A 15,549-nucleotide genomic window follows, 5' to 3' on the forward strand; every position below is an offset into this window, starting at 1 on the left:
CCATCCTGGGCCCAACTCTCTTCCTGATATACATCAATGATCTCCCAAAACACATACTTAAATCATTCATTGACATCAATGCTGATGACACGACCATCTATGGCAACACATCAAAGGCCGTAAATGACAAAGTTCTCTCAGATTCTCTCTCCTCTGATCTTGAGTGCACGTGGTACAGTGAGGGAAGAGGTGGCTGGTTACCTTTAATGCATCTAAAACCAAGCTCCTATCTTTACATCATCAACACTCTGATCCCCATCTGGCAACATTTGATATGGGTAGCTCTCGTCTAGGGGAAGCTGCATGTTTTGATAAGCTTCTGGGCTTGACCTTTACCCCTGACCTGAAATGGAATATGTACATCAAGTCAGTTGCCAAGATCGCTGGAAAAATGGTAGGATCCTTCTACCGCTCCAGAAAATATCTCAACCCTGATGCAATTCTCTATCTGTATATAAAGGATGGAGTACTGCTGCCACATCTGGTCAAGAGCTGCTAAAAACAGCCTATCCTACCTTGACAGAGTACAAAATAGGCTTTGTGGCCTAGTGGGTGATGCCCTTTTCTCTTCCCTGCAACCTCTCTCCCACAGTTGCGAGCCTGTCTTTGTTTTATCGTTACTACCATGGCTCGTCTGAGCTCCAATCTCTGGTCCCCCCTCGCCAATCTTTCACAATAAACACCCGCCTAGCTGAAACCACTGTCAAAAATTTTCCCCACTCCTTATCTGTGGCAAAATCAAAACGTAGATTCCATCAACAAAGCTTCTTTCTTAGAAGTGCATGCCTGTGGAACTCTGTTCTGGTTGCCTGTTTCCTACCTGATTACAACCTGGATATCTTCTAGTCCAATGTGAACAAATTCCTGATGAACCGCCTCCTTAAGTAAGACTTTATCAAATCTCCAACACTAACGTACTGTACACACAATAACTAGCAATACACATGGCGGTTAAAATTATTTGGATAATCACAGATTTCAAGGGGTTTCTGCTAAAATAGTCATATTTTAAAAACCAAAGCACTTTAAGTCTTCAAAATACCACCGTTTTGTTCAGAAATGAAGATACTTTCAAATGAATTAGTAAATAAAATGCATTATATAGTTTTAGAGTTTTAAGCAAATAAAGTGATGAAATGTGAACATCATAAAACAGCATTTTCAGTAAGATTTTGTAATGATCCCCCCCCCATTTCTAAACATTCGTACAGTGTTTCTGTTAAGAATTTTTTAACGAAATTTGGAAATTAGCAAAAAGAGATGTCATTTTTAATAATTTCGAGTGCCCGAAATTCATTTGACCACTTGTTTTTTTGTTCTGTTAAAAAAGATTTCAAAATGATGAGTATTGAAAATTTTCTTCAGACACTATTAAATAAAACAATGTTTTTACTATGTTTATTCGTTAAAAAGATGATTGGACAGTGTTTTCTCTAGTGGTACGTAGCAATTTAAAAACATAAGATCCAAAAAATCGTTATGAATTTGAATCAAGACTTCTGTAGTATTAGTGATAGCAGCAGCGATAACCTGGCATAAACAGACGTTTTGTTTTTGTTTATTTTTATTAAAAATCTGATCATAAAAAAAATTTCTTACATGTTTAGTTAGAGCTATTTTGTTACCAAACATGCAAATATTTTTTAAAATTGGGTAGTAGTAAATTTTAAAATATTTTAACAAGCGAAAATGTGAACTATGATTGTTTTGATTCACATGTATGAACGGTAAGACACTTCTAATTTTTGTCCCTTAAAAATGTTTTCAGTGAATTATTATCAAATGGAAACTAATCTACCCGATTAAAAAAAAAAAAAAATAATAATAATAATCAATATTTAAATAGTTGTAGGAGGTCCTCAGTTAAAAAATAAAAACTGTAGGAAAAGACATGAAATGTAATTAAAAATCAAAATAACATTTAATTCAAAATTTTTAACAATTTGTCAGCTTTAGAAAAAACATGTTTCTTTTTTTATATTTAAATAGAATTTAAATATGTGATATTTTTCCAAGCAACATATTTTCTGTTAGAGGGACATCACTTTTTTAAATAACATTTATTTTTGTCTGTTTGTCATAATTCTTGTAAAGTTTCACAATGGGTATCAAACACCCTCTTAAAAAAAAACAAAAAAACTTGCTTAATTCTATGTCTAATCCTAGGTATGAGTGGCAAGCCTCCTCCTAAAACCTTTAGCCTTAACAATAATGCTAAGTACAAGTGGCAGAGCTCCCCACTAAACAAACTTCCTCTGTAAGCTCATAAGCGTAAAAAAAAAATAAAATAAATAAAAATAAAAAAAGCATAAAAAGCGTTTAAAGAAAAGTGTACATGATTAATCCCCCCCCCCCGCCCAAATAAATTGGTCAACTGTCCTAAAACACTAGGATCGTCTTGAAATGGTTAATTATTTTACATTTATATGAAACCAACCCCCACTCTAAATTCTAAAATTATTTGTTTCTATCAAGTATTCAGGATGTTCACACAATTTTCCTTAGCCCTGTCATTAACCCAAAGTCAGAGTGGCAACCTCCCCACCTTCTGATATTTGCACAAAGACCCTCTTAAAACCATGCATCTGAGGATTAGACATAGAATTAAGCAAGTTTTTTTTGTTTTTTTTAAGAGGGTGTTTGATACCCATTGTGAAACTTTACAAGAATTATGACAAACAGACAAAAATAAATGTTATTTAAAAAAGTGATGTCCCTCTAACAGAAAACATGTTGCTTGGAAAAATATCAAGTATTTAAATTCTATTTAAATATAAAAATAGAAACAAGTTTTTTCTAAAGCTGACAAATTGTTAAAAATTTCGAATTAAATGCTATTTTGATTTTTAATTACATTTCATGTCTTTTCCTACAGTTTTTATTTTTTAACTGAGGACCTCCTACAACTATTTAAATATTGATTATTTTTTTTATTTTATTTTATTTTTTAATCGGGTAGATTAGTTTCCATTTGATAATAATTCACTGAAAACATTTTTAAGGGACAAAAATTAGAAGTGTCTTACCGTTCATTCATGTGAATCAAAACAATCATAGTTCACATTTTCGCTTGTTAAAATATTTTAAAATTTACTACTACCCAATTTTAAAAAATATTTGTATGTTTGGTAACAAAATAGCTCTAACTAAACATGTAAGAAATTTTTTTTATAATCAGATTTTTAATAAAAAAATTCGATTGGGAATAAAAATAAACAAAAACAAAACGTCTGTTTATGCTCAGTTATCGCTGCTGCTATCACTAATACTACAGAAGTCTTGATTCAAATTCATAACGATTTTTTCGGATATTATGTTTTTAAATTGCTATGTACTACTAGAGAAAACACTGTCCAATCATCTTTTTAACGAATAAACATAGTAAAAAGATTGTTTTATTTAATAGTGAGTGTCTGAAGAAAATTTTTTTTCAAAATTTTCAATAGTCATCATTTTGAAATCTTTTTTTTAACAGAACAAAAAAACAAGTGGTCAAATGAATTTCGGGCACTCGAAATTATTAAAAATGACATCTCTTTTGGTTAATTTCCAAATTTCATTAAAAAATTCTTAACAAAAACACTGTACGAATGTTTAGAAATCAGGGGGGGGGGCGGGGGGCGTTACAAAATCTTACTGAAAATGCTGTTTTATGATGTTCACATTTTTATCACTTTATTTGCTTAAAACTCTAAAATAAAATAAAATGCATTATATATATAATGCATTTTATTTACTAATTCATTTGAAAGTATCTTCATTTCTGAACAAAACGGTGGTATTTTGAAGACTTAAAGTGCTTTGGTTTTTAAAATATGACTATTTTAGCAGAAACCCCTTGAAATCTGTGATTATTCAAAGCATTTTAACGGCCATGTGTATTGCTACTATGAATGCCATGTCAGTAGGTATTCATAGTCAGAGAGAGAGAGAATATTTAATGATAAAGTCAGAATGTTGCATTTGCACTAAAGTAACCGCTTTTTTCATCAACTCACTAAAGAGGGCTACAATTTCTTATTACAAGTATATTTTAAAATAAATAGTAACAATTATTTTTATATCTAACTTTATAAACAGTGACAACACAATTTATTTTAAAGACAAATACAAAGAAATGTCTTAATTTTTTCCATTAATAAAAAACTTATTCTGCATTAAAATTTTAAAATGAATGTTTTGTTTACTTTTGAGAGTGTAAATGTTTCACTGACGTTGGGTATGTTGTCATTCTAATCTTTTACCTTTCAGTTTGAATGCTAAATTTATGTAGGATTTAAACTTAAAAACATTTTATATTATTCTAAATTCAATCTCATTGACAGCCAATGTAAGGTTGGCATAAATCACAATGGATGGTCCAAAACTGTAAGCTCACTAAGACGGTTTTATATACAGCATTCAAAATTTCCCAAATAGTTTTCCATCTAAATACATAGTAGCAACAAAGAAGCAGTTGGAAAAGATATTAGATAGTATATTTTTTTATACTTCCTGGTCCAGAATAAATCCTATCTAATTTTATGTAGACCTTTAGACATGTTATAATTTATAAAAATGTTAACCTTTTATATAAAACACACTGTATAAATGTTAAACATAAAAAACAATTAAAATTCTTAAAATATCTCAATAATGGTATACATAGAGCTTGATGATCTAAGTAAAAATATTTAAAATGTTTTAAAATCTGACTAAAAATAAATAAAAATTACGATTAAACCAGGTGCAAACTCAAATAAAACCAAATCGCTTCCTCCCTTGAGGGTTGCATTCACGAATATCCGCAAACTTAGAACTAATTTAGATGATGTTGAATCATTTCTCCTAACAAAGTCCCCGGATATCTTGGTGCTAAGTGAACCTATGCTCCTCCATCCCCTCTAACCACTTTAACATACCATGCTATCTCCCACTTTACCATAAGGACACAGACAGACATATGCACGGACTTGGAGTCTATATTCAAAACACTTTCCCCTTAACTAGAGAATCAAATCTAGAATCAGACGACGAGGCCTTCACGTGCTTTAGACTTAACCTGCAACATAGCGTTAGCTACTTATATTTTCTCTACCACTCTCCCTCGACCCAGGACTGCACCCTAATCAACCAAGTTTCTGACAACATAAATACAGCACTCTCCCTTGATACTAGCACACAAGTATATGCATTTGGTGGCTTTAATGTCCATCACAGTAATTGGCTTGGTTTCTCTACTTACAGACACAGCTGAAAGCATAACACATAGCTTCTCTGCATCTCATTCCTTATCACAGACAGTTATGTTTTCAACCTGTCTCCCAAATCAATAAGATCAACAAGCCTCACTTTTGGATCTATTTCTGACCACAGTACCCAATGCTTGTAGAATAACCCACTGAATGCTGATCACGCTGTGATAATAGAAGAATCACCCTAAACTCTCGACTCAAAGCTGAAGAGCCGTTACTCAAAACGACAAGGTATGAAGGCTGACTGGGAAGCCATCGGCGCTCTCATCAGAGATGTCCCATGGGGAAAAATCTTTTTTCTTCCTCCAGAACAATGTGAAAATGAGACTACTGAATGGTTCAAAGTAGCAAATTGAAGCACATGTTCCCACACAGAAATCCCAAACCCCACTCTCCCCAATGGTTTACTTCTACTTGCACAGCTGTCATTGCTCAAAGGCAGCATGCATACCACAGGTTTATCCAACATAAATCTAATACAAACAGACAAAAGTTTATAGAAGCTAGAAGTAATTGTAAGAAAGAAGGAGTGACAACTAAGAGAGAATATACTGAAAACACCAAAAAACGCATTGAAGTGCAGAAATTAGGAATTTGTGATTTCTGGAAAATCTACAACAGTGTAGTAAATAATGGGCAATCAACAATTCCCCCACTATCCAACAATCATGAGGTTGCTTGCACAGCAATCGAGAAGGCTAACATGCTTACCAATCAGTTTGTCTCAAACTTTACATTGGACACAGCCCCCCCCCCCCCCAAATTTACCTTTGCGGAGAGAAAACACTGATAATCTGAAAATCACCACTTCTCAAGTGCCTGATATCATAAAAAAAACCTAGACACCTCAAAAGCATGTGGGCCTGAACTTATCCCGGCTGTACTATTAAAAAAAATGCTCCGCTGAGGTTGCTCCAGTTCTCTTCGAATTCTTCAACAAATGCCTTAACTGCTTGTTATACCAGTTTACAAGAATTCTGGCGAAAGAACTGACCCATTAAATTATTGTTTCATTGCCTCCTCCCTCTTTTCACCAAAATATTTGAGTCCATAAATAATCAAGCTCTAGTCCACCACCTTACAGCTGCTAAACTTCTGTCCAACCAACAATATAGATTTAAGCAAGCCCGTTCTACTGCAAATATCCTAATTAATCTCTGAATGTATTTACCACACACTGTATAAAACAGAGGAAGGTAGGGCAGTATCCCTAGATATATCTAAGGCTTCTGACAGGATATGGCACAAGGGTTTCCTCAGGAAAATTTGATATGTTAAGTATTCATTCAGTAATACCACAATTAAATCCTTTTTAAGTAAGAGAAGAATCCAGGTTGTCCTAGATGTATGTATGTCAAAACAGTATGATATAAATGCAGGTGTACCTAAGAGGTCGATCCTTAGACCTTTATTTTTCCTGAGATTCCTAAATGACCTCCCTGTTAAAATTGTCTACAAGATGGGTATATTTGTGGATGACACCACGCTCTATGGCAGGAATGAGGGAAAACAAATGAACATATCTAAGGCAATAACGGAAACCCTTGAGAAAAGCTTCCAGTTTGTAGTGGAATGTGGAAAAAAATAGCTGGTCACATTCAACGCTCTCAAGACTAAGCTTCTTTTCTTTAATAACTACAAGAAACTTTCTCAACCACCAATAGCTATGGCTAATGATATATCACCTGAAAGTACTTCATTCAAACTCCTCGGCTTTACGTTCACAGGGAACATGAGCTGAAACAGATACATTGAAGGCATTGCCGCAACTGCAGCGAAGAAGGTGGGCTCTCTCTACCGTGCTAGAAAATTACTTACATCTGAAAGTATCCTGTATCTCAACAAGGCCACCATTTCTCCATGTATGGAGTATTGTTGTCACATTTGAGTTGGTGCATCTGCTACTAGTCTCCTGGACCGGATCCAGAAAAGAGTCGCCAACCTAATAGGTCCCAAACTGTCAGTTAGGCATCAGCCTCTTTCCCACACACAAAATATTGCACCCTTTGCCTGTTTTATAAGTATTTTAATGATATATGCTCTGATAAACTACAAGCCCTTGTGTCCTCTCGACATAAATACCCTTGACAAACCTGACAAGCAGCAAGATCCCACCCCAGTAGGCATACCAGAAAGCCTTCTACTATAATAGTTTCTCCTTTAGAACTTCTAAACTTTGGAATTCCCCTCCGGGTTCCTGCTTCAGACTGTAATGATATCCAGAAGTTCAAGAATGCAAACAGACAACTTGCTGCTCAACTCCATAGTATCCCTGCAATTAGGTCCCAGATAGAAGCCCCCTATATCAAAGTGGCACTGTGTCTTGTTTGGGGTGAAAATGCGATAAAAAATAATAAAATAAAAGCAGTTACGACTGTTTTTATGATCAGTTGTATACTTTTTCCTCGTAAGTGGTCCACCATATGTTTTACACAACTTTTTCAGTAAAAATGTTATATCTTTGTTTAAATACAAGATTAGGCAATGAAATATGAATTTTTGTTTTTACACCAAATTAGGCAATAAAATGGTGTCACAAGATTAAGCAATATTTTGTTGTTAAAATAAGATCAGACAAAATGTGTTTTTTAACACAAGATTAGGCAAGAAAATATGTCTTTATGACACCAATTAGATAATAAAGTTACAGGCAACATAGCCGTTACATTGAAATGAACAAAAAAAAACTATCCTCATTTTTTCTTTTCCAATAAATGTTTTTATTACCGTTACTTTGGGTACCACTTAAAAAGTCTCTCACTGCTACATGTCCATTTTAGTCTGGACGTATTTCTCCTTAACAATGCATGCCAAACGGAGTTACTCGCCTTTGCTTTACGTGCCCATTCTTCAACACGGTCACCATTTTTCTTGAGCATGTGTTGCATTTTTTTTCTTTTCCCTTCCTCTTCTCGTGCACACTTTCTAATTTGTATATGTGTAATTTTCTGCTATGGCTTCACAAGAGTAGACAATAAAATGCTTTATCTGTTATGACACGATTAGAAAATAAAATGCTTTAAGATTAGGAAATTAAATCCTTTATCTTTGTTTATGACAAGATAAAGCAATAAAATGTTTTATCTTTGTTTATGACAAGATAAAGCAATAAAATGTTTTATCTTTGTTTATGACAAGATAAAGCAATAAAATGTTTTATCTTTGTTTATGACAAGATAAAGCAATAAAATGTTTTATCTTTGTTTATGACAAGATAAAGCAATAAAATGTTTTATCTTTGTTTATGACAAGATAAAGCAATAAAATGTTTTACCTTTGTTTATGACAAGATAAAGCAATAAAATGTTTTACCTTTGTTTATGACAAGATTAAGCAATAAAATGTTTTATCTGTTATAACACAAGATTAGGAAATAAAATACTTTATCTTTGTTTATTGGCTTACTTTTTGTTGATAATATCTTTTCTATTAGAAAAGGTGATAAATCTCCAATCTTTTTTTTTCTATTCACTCAATAACTAGGAATCTTGGGAAGTTTTCTTCGCCTGTAGATGGTATGGTTTTCCTAGTTATGGATTTTTGTTCCTTATCTGAGATAGCAGGATCAGAGTCATTAGAATGGTTTCTTTTAAGGGTTTTGAGGTAGGGAAGTATTTGTTTTTTTCAACCATGTGTTTTGGAGTTTATTTTTAATCAACCATGCTCCCTACCCATCTCAGAGTCCAAAATTGGGATTTAGTAAGGGAGAAACCCATTTGTCATGACCATGTACAGACTGTGTGGAGGATACACTTTTTTGGTAATGAGATCTCAAGCATTTTCTATTTCCTGTTCGTTATGCCCTCAAAAATATGTTCAGATGGAGTGTTGAGTTCTTGTCTTTCCAAATTGATTGACCTTTGCCACTGCCTTCTAGCACTTGATTTGCCTATTTTTGGTAGTGAGGAAAAAAGATGTTGAATACGTTTGAGTTTTGTTCTTGGTAGTTGGCATTTTGGATGTAAATGTTCGGGCTTAGCGTGACTGGCCGGATCGGTCCTCTCTGACCGCCCTTCTAGCCAAAGAGCCAAAGTGATGTGTTGTGGTGCCTAGACTTCTACGCACCCGGGTTTAGGTTAGCTCAATCACCAGGATCTTCCTATATTTAGTCATGGGTTCTGATTTACTGATTTTGTAGAGCAAGATAGAGATAAAGGTAAAGATTTGTGGTGGATTTTGTTGTTTTTATTCCTGACATGATTTAGTTCTGCAAAGGGAAAGGGTTTATAATGTTCTTAGTTAGTGTGTTTTAAGTCGGGAAGTCAGTAGGGAAGTAGAGGTGAAAAAAGAAAGGGAGAAGAGGGGAACTGTAGTTTTTGTTTTGGGTGTTGCAGAATGATTTAGTTGTCCAAAGAGCTAAAAAACAGTGTTAATGTAGGTGCATTTGAGTCAGGAAGCCATCTTCAGACAACCTGATCTGGTTGAACCAGTAGTAAAAGGTAGACGTTAAAGTTATTTTTAAGAAAGGAAACTCGTTATGTGAACCTAGGGTTGATGTTATGGTAAGTAATTATTAATTTTCTTTTACTAACTTTTTAGCATGGAAAAATTTTAAACATATTTGGGATTAACTGCCCTAAAAGGAAATGGAGGGCGACATTTTATGTTAAAATGCTGAATTTTTTTTTTTTTTTGTGACAAAGGGTGAATGTGGCAATCATAGCATAGAGACTATTATAAAACTATAGCAAGTCAACTACACAGACTCCCTCACCCTAGTCACATGAATTTGTAATTGACATTAAGCAAAACAAAGATCAAAGTTTCAGAACAATAATTCAATAGTAATTTTGAATGATCAAATTTAGATTGTTTTCATGAAATAAAGTTCTAATTTACCTTATAATGCAGTGAAAATCAAATACTAATTCAGTGTTTTAACTGCAGGCAGGCATTGTTGTTGACCTTTTAAAAATAATTTTTGAATGAAAGTTATTCAAATTTGAAATTGTGATAATGTGCATACATGCAATAATTCATTCAATTATAAATAAATGTGAATAAATAAAACCATACACATATTTAATGAAAGATGTTATTTGACTAGTTCGTATTGAAATTCACTATATTTTGATTTGATGGTGTTGTAATAATATTTATAAAAAATAATTCATGATTGTTTGAAAGCTAGAAAATTACTTATGGGTGAAAAAGGTTGTTAAAAGCAAGAAAATTATGTGTAAAAGAATCGTGTAGATGGTGACATTCTGCAAATGATTGTGTTCATAAATTAAAGCAAAAGGGTTGAAGAAACGAGTATTTCCAACATGTCGAATATTTGAACGCCTATATTTTTTGATTTTTTTGATTTGGAAGCTTGTATGTTATGTAAAAGATAACAAGTAGATTGAACTGAGATAATTTTGGTGTTTTAAAATTATTTCCTTTGTATTAAGGAAGGACCTGGTGTATTTGAGTTATGTGGGAGGAGATAAATATAACCGAGTAGAAAGGTTTGCTACATTCTTTGTGAGAAATGCATTTACAAGAGGCAGGGAGATCAAAATATATATAAGGATTTTTATAAAGAAACAAAATGTAATTCTTTTTGCAAAACATGCAAATGTATAACATTAAGGTTTTAGTGTGAAGTCTAGAATTGGTAAAAGAGAAAAAAAAACAACTACACTTCATATGTTAGATAAGAGACAAAAAATTCACCTTCCATCTTTTCTTTGCAGATTCCATAATCCGGTAAGTATTCCTTTTCGATTAATTCTAGACAAATCATCTCCTAAAATGACGAGAGAGAGCAATGCACAATATGTCATTGCAATATGACCACTGTCAAATGGAATACCTTGTTTACAAGCCTGGAATAGAAAAAAAAAAAAAAATGAATCAAATAAAAAAACAAACCCAGAAAAAAAAAAAAAAGGAAAATAATATACTGCACTTTAGAGGTACTGCTTTAGCACACAATTTTAAAGGCCAACTTTTCTATCTTTATAAAAAGAAACCTCATTTCAATAAAAGGGTTTAGTTGATTTATTTTGTATAAAATTTTAAAGTTGTTCTTCTATAAATACATTGTAACATTGACCATTTCAGGTAAATATCCAGTGTTATGAAAAAAGTCTGCCTCAAAACTTTGCTTAAAGAGACAAATTTATATCAGAATGTATTTGAGACATTTCTATAGAATTGCTGGGATAATGAAAACTCAATTCAAATTCCAGACTAAGTCATTTATGTTTGGTCAAATGTTTTCCCACCATTTATCTCTCCTTGTTTTCCACTCAACTTATAAATCAAAGATTCTCATCACAAGATTCCAAAAATTCTAAATGAGCTTCAATTAGGTATGTCAAAGTTATTTGAACAAAGGCGGGTGAAAAGTTTAAGTAATTTTGTTCTTTTGTGTTCCACCAATTCTGATTTTCATCATATTCGATTCAATAATTGTTTTTACAAACTGGCATATGTTTAACAACTTTTAGAATGTGACTTTCAAACCTATTTCTGTCCAACTCTTTATTTATATCTAAAGTCCATTATTATAACTTTCTCCAAAAGTTGCCAGTTTCTGATGGGGCTGATTCATATTTTTCTGAATTATCAATGTTATAATCTGGAAATGACATCACTGGTGGTGGTAGTGGATAGAATGAAGCATGATTATTTTGCTTTTAAAAGTGCTCTGGAGGTCTCCAGGGATTCATATATGTATTTACATTACCTGCCTGAGAGTAAGTAAAATTTTAAATGTGTGTTGTACATTACCTGTCCTAGGAAAGGAAAAACTATTCCATATACGTGCTGTAAATTTCATGTCCTACAAAAAGTACAATTATTTCATACATGTTGTGTAATACCTGTCTTAGGGTAGGTAAAGTATTTTTTTGCTTGAGATAGCTAATGATACAGACATCAAAAAATCTTCTACACTAATAATAACAGTCATGTTAAAAATCAACTTCAATTTTCTCATTGTTTTATATGGTTTCAAGCAATGCTGTGTGGCCCTGCTAGTTAAAAATAATTCATTAAATTTGGAATTCTTGTTCATTCTAATCACCAGTTATCAAGGAGTTTTAAGAGATCATTTACAATAAAAAAGATTCAATAAATTCAACCTGAAAGAGAATATATTTGTTTATTTGCTGTTATCTTCATTATTTCACAACATTTCGATCAACTATTTCTTTGGCCTTGTGTTTAACCACAAAGGGATAGGAATAGTGAGTTTTAACTGTATCCTCAGTAATTATTACTTTCCGTAGTTGTCTCTTTTGGCCAACTAATCCTCTGGTCGATGTTGGGTAGGATTGAAATCACTATCTTCAAAAGGGCTCACCTGGAACCATAGAGATTAAACGCCTCTATCCAATGTGCCACAAGCCCCGAAAGGCGATCTAGGTTGGATTTTTTGGTCTTATAAATCAAAATTTTTCATTCTTATTTGATCTTCCATCGTTGAGTCCGTACCGAATAGTGTATTTATTTTTATTTTATTATTGGAATCCTTTGAGATGAGTAGTTTGTATATTTATTAATTTGCAGATTTATCTTCATAGTTGTTATTTCATGATGAGGCTAACTATTCCTCTGGCCTTATCAGGTGGTTAACTGCGACAGAATAGGAATGGTAAATCTTAACTGTATACTCATTAATTACTGCCTTTCATAGTAGTGAAACTGCTATCTTCAGATAATGCTCACCTGAGACTGTAGAGATTCAATGCCTCTATCCATGGATCCCAAAAGGTGATCAAGGTTAGATTTTTTTGGTCGTATAAATCCAAGTTTTTGTTCTTATCTGATCTTCCATCGTCGGGTCCGTACAACAACTTTGACCACAAACTTTGATCCTCTTTGGTGACCGTCACGCAGAATTTCGACCCTGTTACATCTGTTGGAGTACACCAGTTTGATCCTGTTATAGTTGGTGTCAATCACACAAGATTTCGCCTTTGGAGATTGTGTCAACCCTATGGTGGACAAGAGAGCTAATTTTTTTTGTGTACAGATCAAATTTGTTTTCAAGTACATTAAACTAATTAGCATAATTAAGTTTCATTTTAACGGCTTTAAGTAGAAGCATCATAAAAATAGTTTAAAAAAAAAAAAAAAAAAAATGGGAGGTAAGACTTTATAATCATGCAAAATATTATTCTGATGGACATTATCATTTGTCATCATTACACCAGGAAAAATCCAAGATGACAACCAGGAAATACAAGATGGCAACTAGGAAATCCAAGACGGCTACCACGACACGATTCAAAGAAATGAACAAAATATGGCTTGTAGTATATCAAATGAAAGGAAATTTTGTACAGATTACAATTATGTTTTCAAGTACATTAATCAGTATAATTAAATTTCATTTTAATGGCTTCAAGTTATCGTGACAATTATCGGGTGAGTTTTGTATAACTTTAATTTTTAAGTCATTGTTGATACTTCAAGAGACATTACGGCCATTTTTTTCTTGTTAATGCTTTACACTGTTTTTTAACAGAATAAACATTTATAACACCAAAAATTTATCGAGGTAGGTAGAAGAGTAATTTGCCTTTGATAACATTTGTTATACATTTAGTTTTTTTTTTTTTTTACCACTTTTTCATACTTCTGCGAATTGTAAAACAAAGCTAATAAAAGTTATTCTTTTACTTAACTGGATAAGTGACTTATGCGTTTTGACTCATTGAAAAGCGTGGTCATTGTCAGTCATTCTTTTTCCAAGAATTTATTTTTTAAAAATATTCTTTTCCTTTCCATAATTAAAAATTTATATTTTCTAAATAAAAAAAAATACAAAAAAATAAATGAATACTTTGTTATTAAATTAGTTGACGAACGATTTGTTTACAGATTTTTTTTGTGCACATCAACTTTGAGATATTCTAACTTTTGACTGGAAAGACGTACGTGTTGTGTTCAAATTCTGTAGCAAAGACAATTCTTTTCTCTAATTAACAAAAACAATTAGAAATGTCGATGTGTACATCTTCTGCTTCGAGTATTTATGTGAAGTGAACACACCCCGACTGCTTATTTGCAAAAGTCATCTACCGCGAGCAGGCATGCTATGCTGGCATGTTTCGTCATTAATAGTAGGATTTACAAATCACAACAAAAAATATTAAAATACCATTTTAAAGTAAATTTTATTGTCAATCCAGTTATATAAGTTTTATTTTGATGGACATAGGAGAAATGTACTTATTACTGATTTAAAGACTATGTGTGTCAAATTAAGTAGCATTGTGTGCCTTGTCCAGCACTGAACGTTATGGTGTCTAGTATTACTTCATGAAGTATGATAAGCATGATAATGGTTCTGATTGCGATGTTGGTAGTGGTGATGTGATATGTAAGAAAACGAGTAAAAGAATGCGACAGTAAGAAATGCCTCAAGGTTGCCTGCACCAGCGGCGAAGGTAGCGCTCGTCAAAAGTCACCTGAAGCTGAGATGACCCCAACCAGAGCAGATGCAAGCTTCGATGCCACTTAAGAGGAAGCAAACACCCTGTACCTCAAGATCCAGGAGAAGAACGAACGAAGCAAATAAAATTTAATTTTTTTTTTTTTTTTTTTTTTGTAATTTCTTTTACAGGAAAATGAAAAAGACTGCACTGACCCCAGAAAAGACAATGGTCTAAGGGGAGATAATTGGAAAGAAAAAATATATTATAAAAGGCGAATGGTCACCCTTAAATAGGCTGGTTGCATGTTTTTTTTGCAGGGAAATAAACTGGAAGAACTGTACTGTAGAAATCACCTTACAGCTGCTAAACTTCTGACTGACCATCAATATGGATTTAGGCACAGCAGATATCCTAACTGTAGTCTCTGAACATATATACCATTCAGTGGACAAAGCAGGGGAGAGTAAAGCGCTAGCCCCAGATATATCTAAGGCTTTTGACAGAGTATGGCATGAAGGTCTTCTCAGGAAAATCAGATCATATAGTATCACTGGAAGAATACATAACATAATTAAATCCATCTTAAGAGAAGAATCCAGGTTGTCCTCGACGGTTGTACACCTAAACAATATGATAGAAATGTGGGAGTATCTCAGGGGTCTATCCTTAGACTTATTATTCCTAATATTCATAAATAACCTCCCTGATAAAATTATCTCCGAGATGGGTATATTTGCTGATGACACCGCACTATAATAGGCATGAGGGAAAACAAATGAACACATATCTAAGGAAATGGCAGAAAAACTAGTGGAAGACCTCCAACCTGTAGTGGAATGGAGACATAAATGGATGGTCACATTCAATGCTGCCAAGACTAAGCTTGTTTCCTTCAATAATTACAAGAAACCTTCTCTCCCACCAATAGCAATGGCCAA

The 15,549-nt window shown here is 33.1% G+C and overlaps 1 protein-coding gene across 1 annotated transcript in view; it reads right to left on the minus strand.

Annotated features, from left to right (window-relative positions):
* The window catches only part of LOC145259879 (geranylgeranyl transferase type-1 subunit beta-like), a 63,657-nt gene extending 50,713 nt beyond the window's left edge, over positions 1-12,944 (minus strand). Inside the window, exons 1-2 of the mRNA XM_080117758.1 lie at positions 12,897-12,944; positions 10,896-11,047 (exon numbers count right to left, since the gene is read on the minus strand). Coding sequence (XP_079973884.1) covers positions 10,896-11,047; positions 12,897-12,929 — 185 coding nt within the window. The 5' untranslated portion in view covers positions 12,930-12,944. The remainder of the gene's footprint in view (positions 1-10,895; positions 11,048-12,896) is intronic.
* Positions 12,945-15,549: the final 2,605 nt, after the last annotated feature.

This window comes from Euprymna scolopes, chromosome 35 (assembly GCF_053919585.1).
Source record: "Euprymna scolopes isolate OS-2025 chromosome 35, ASM5391958v1, whole genome shotgun sequence".
Taxonomy (NCBI): Eukaryota; Metazoa; Mollusca; class Cephalopoda; order Sepiida; family Sepiolidae; genus Euprymna; species Euprymna scolopes.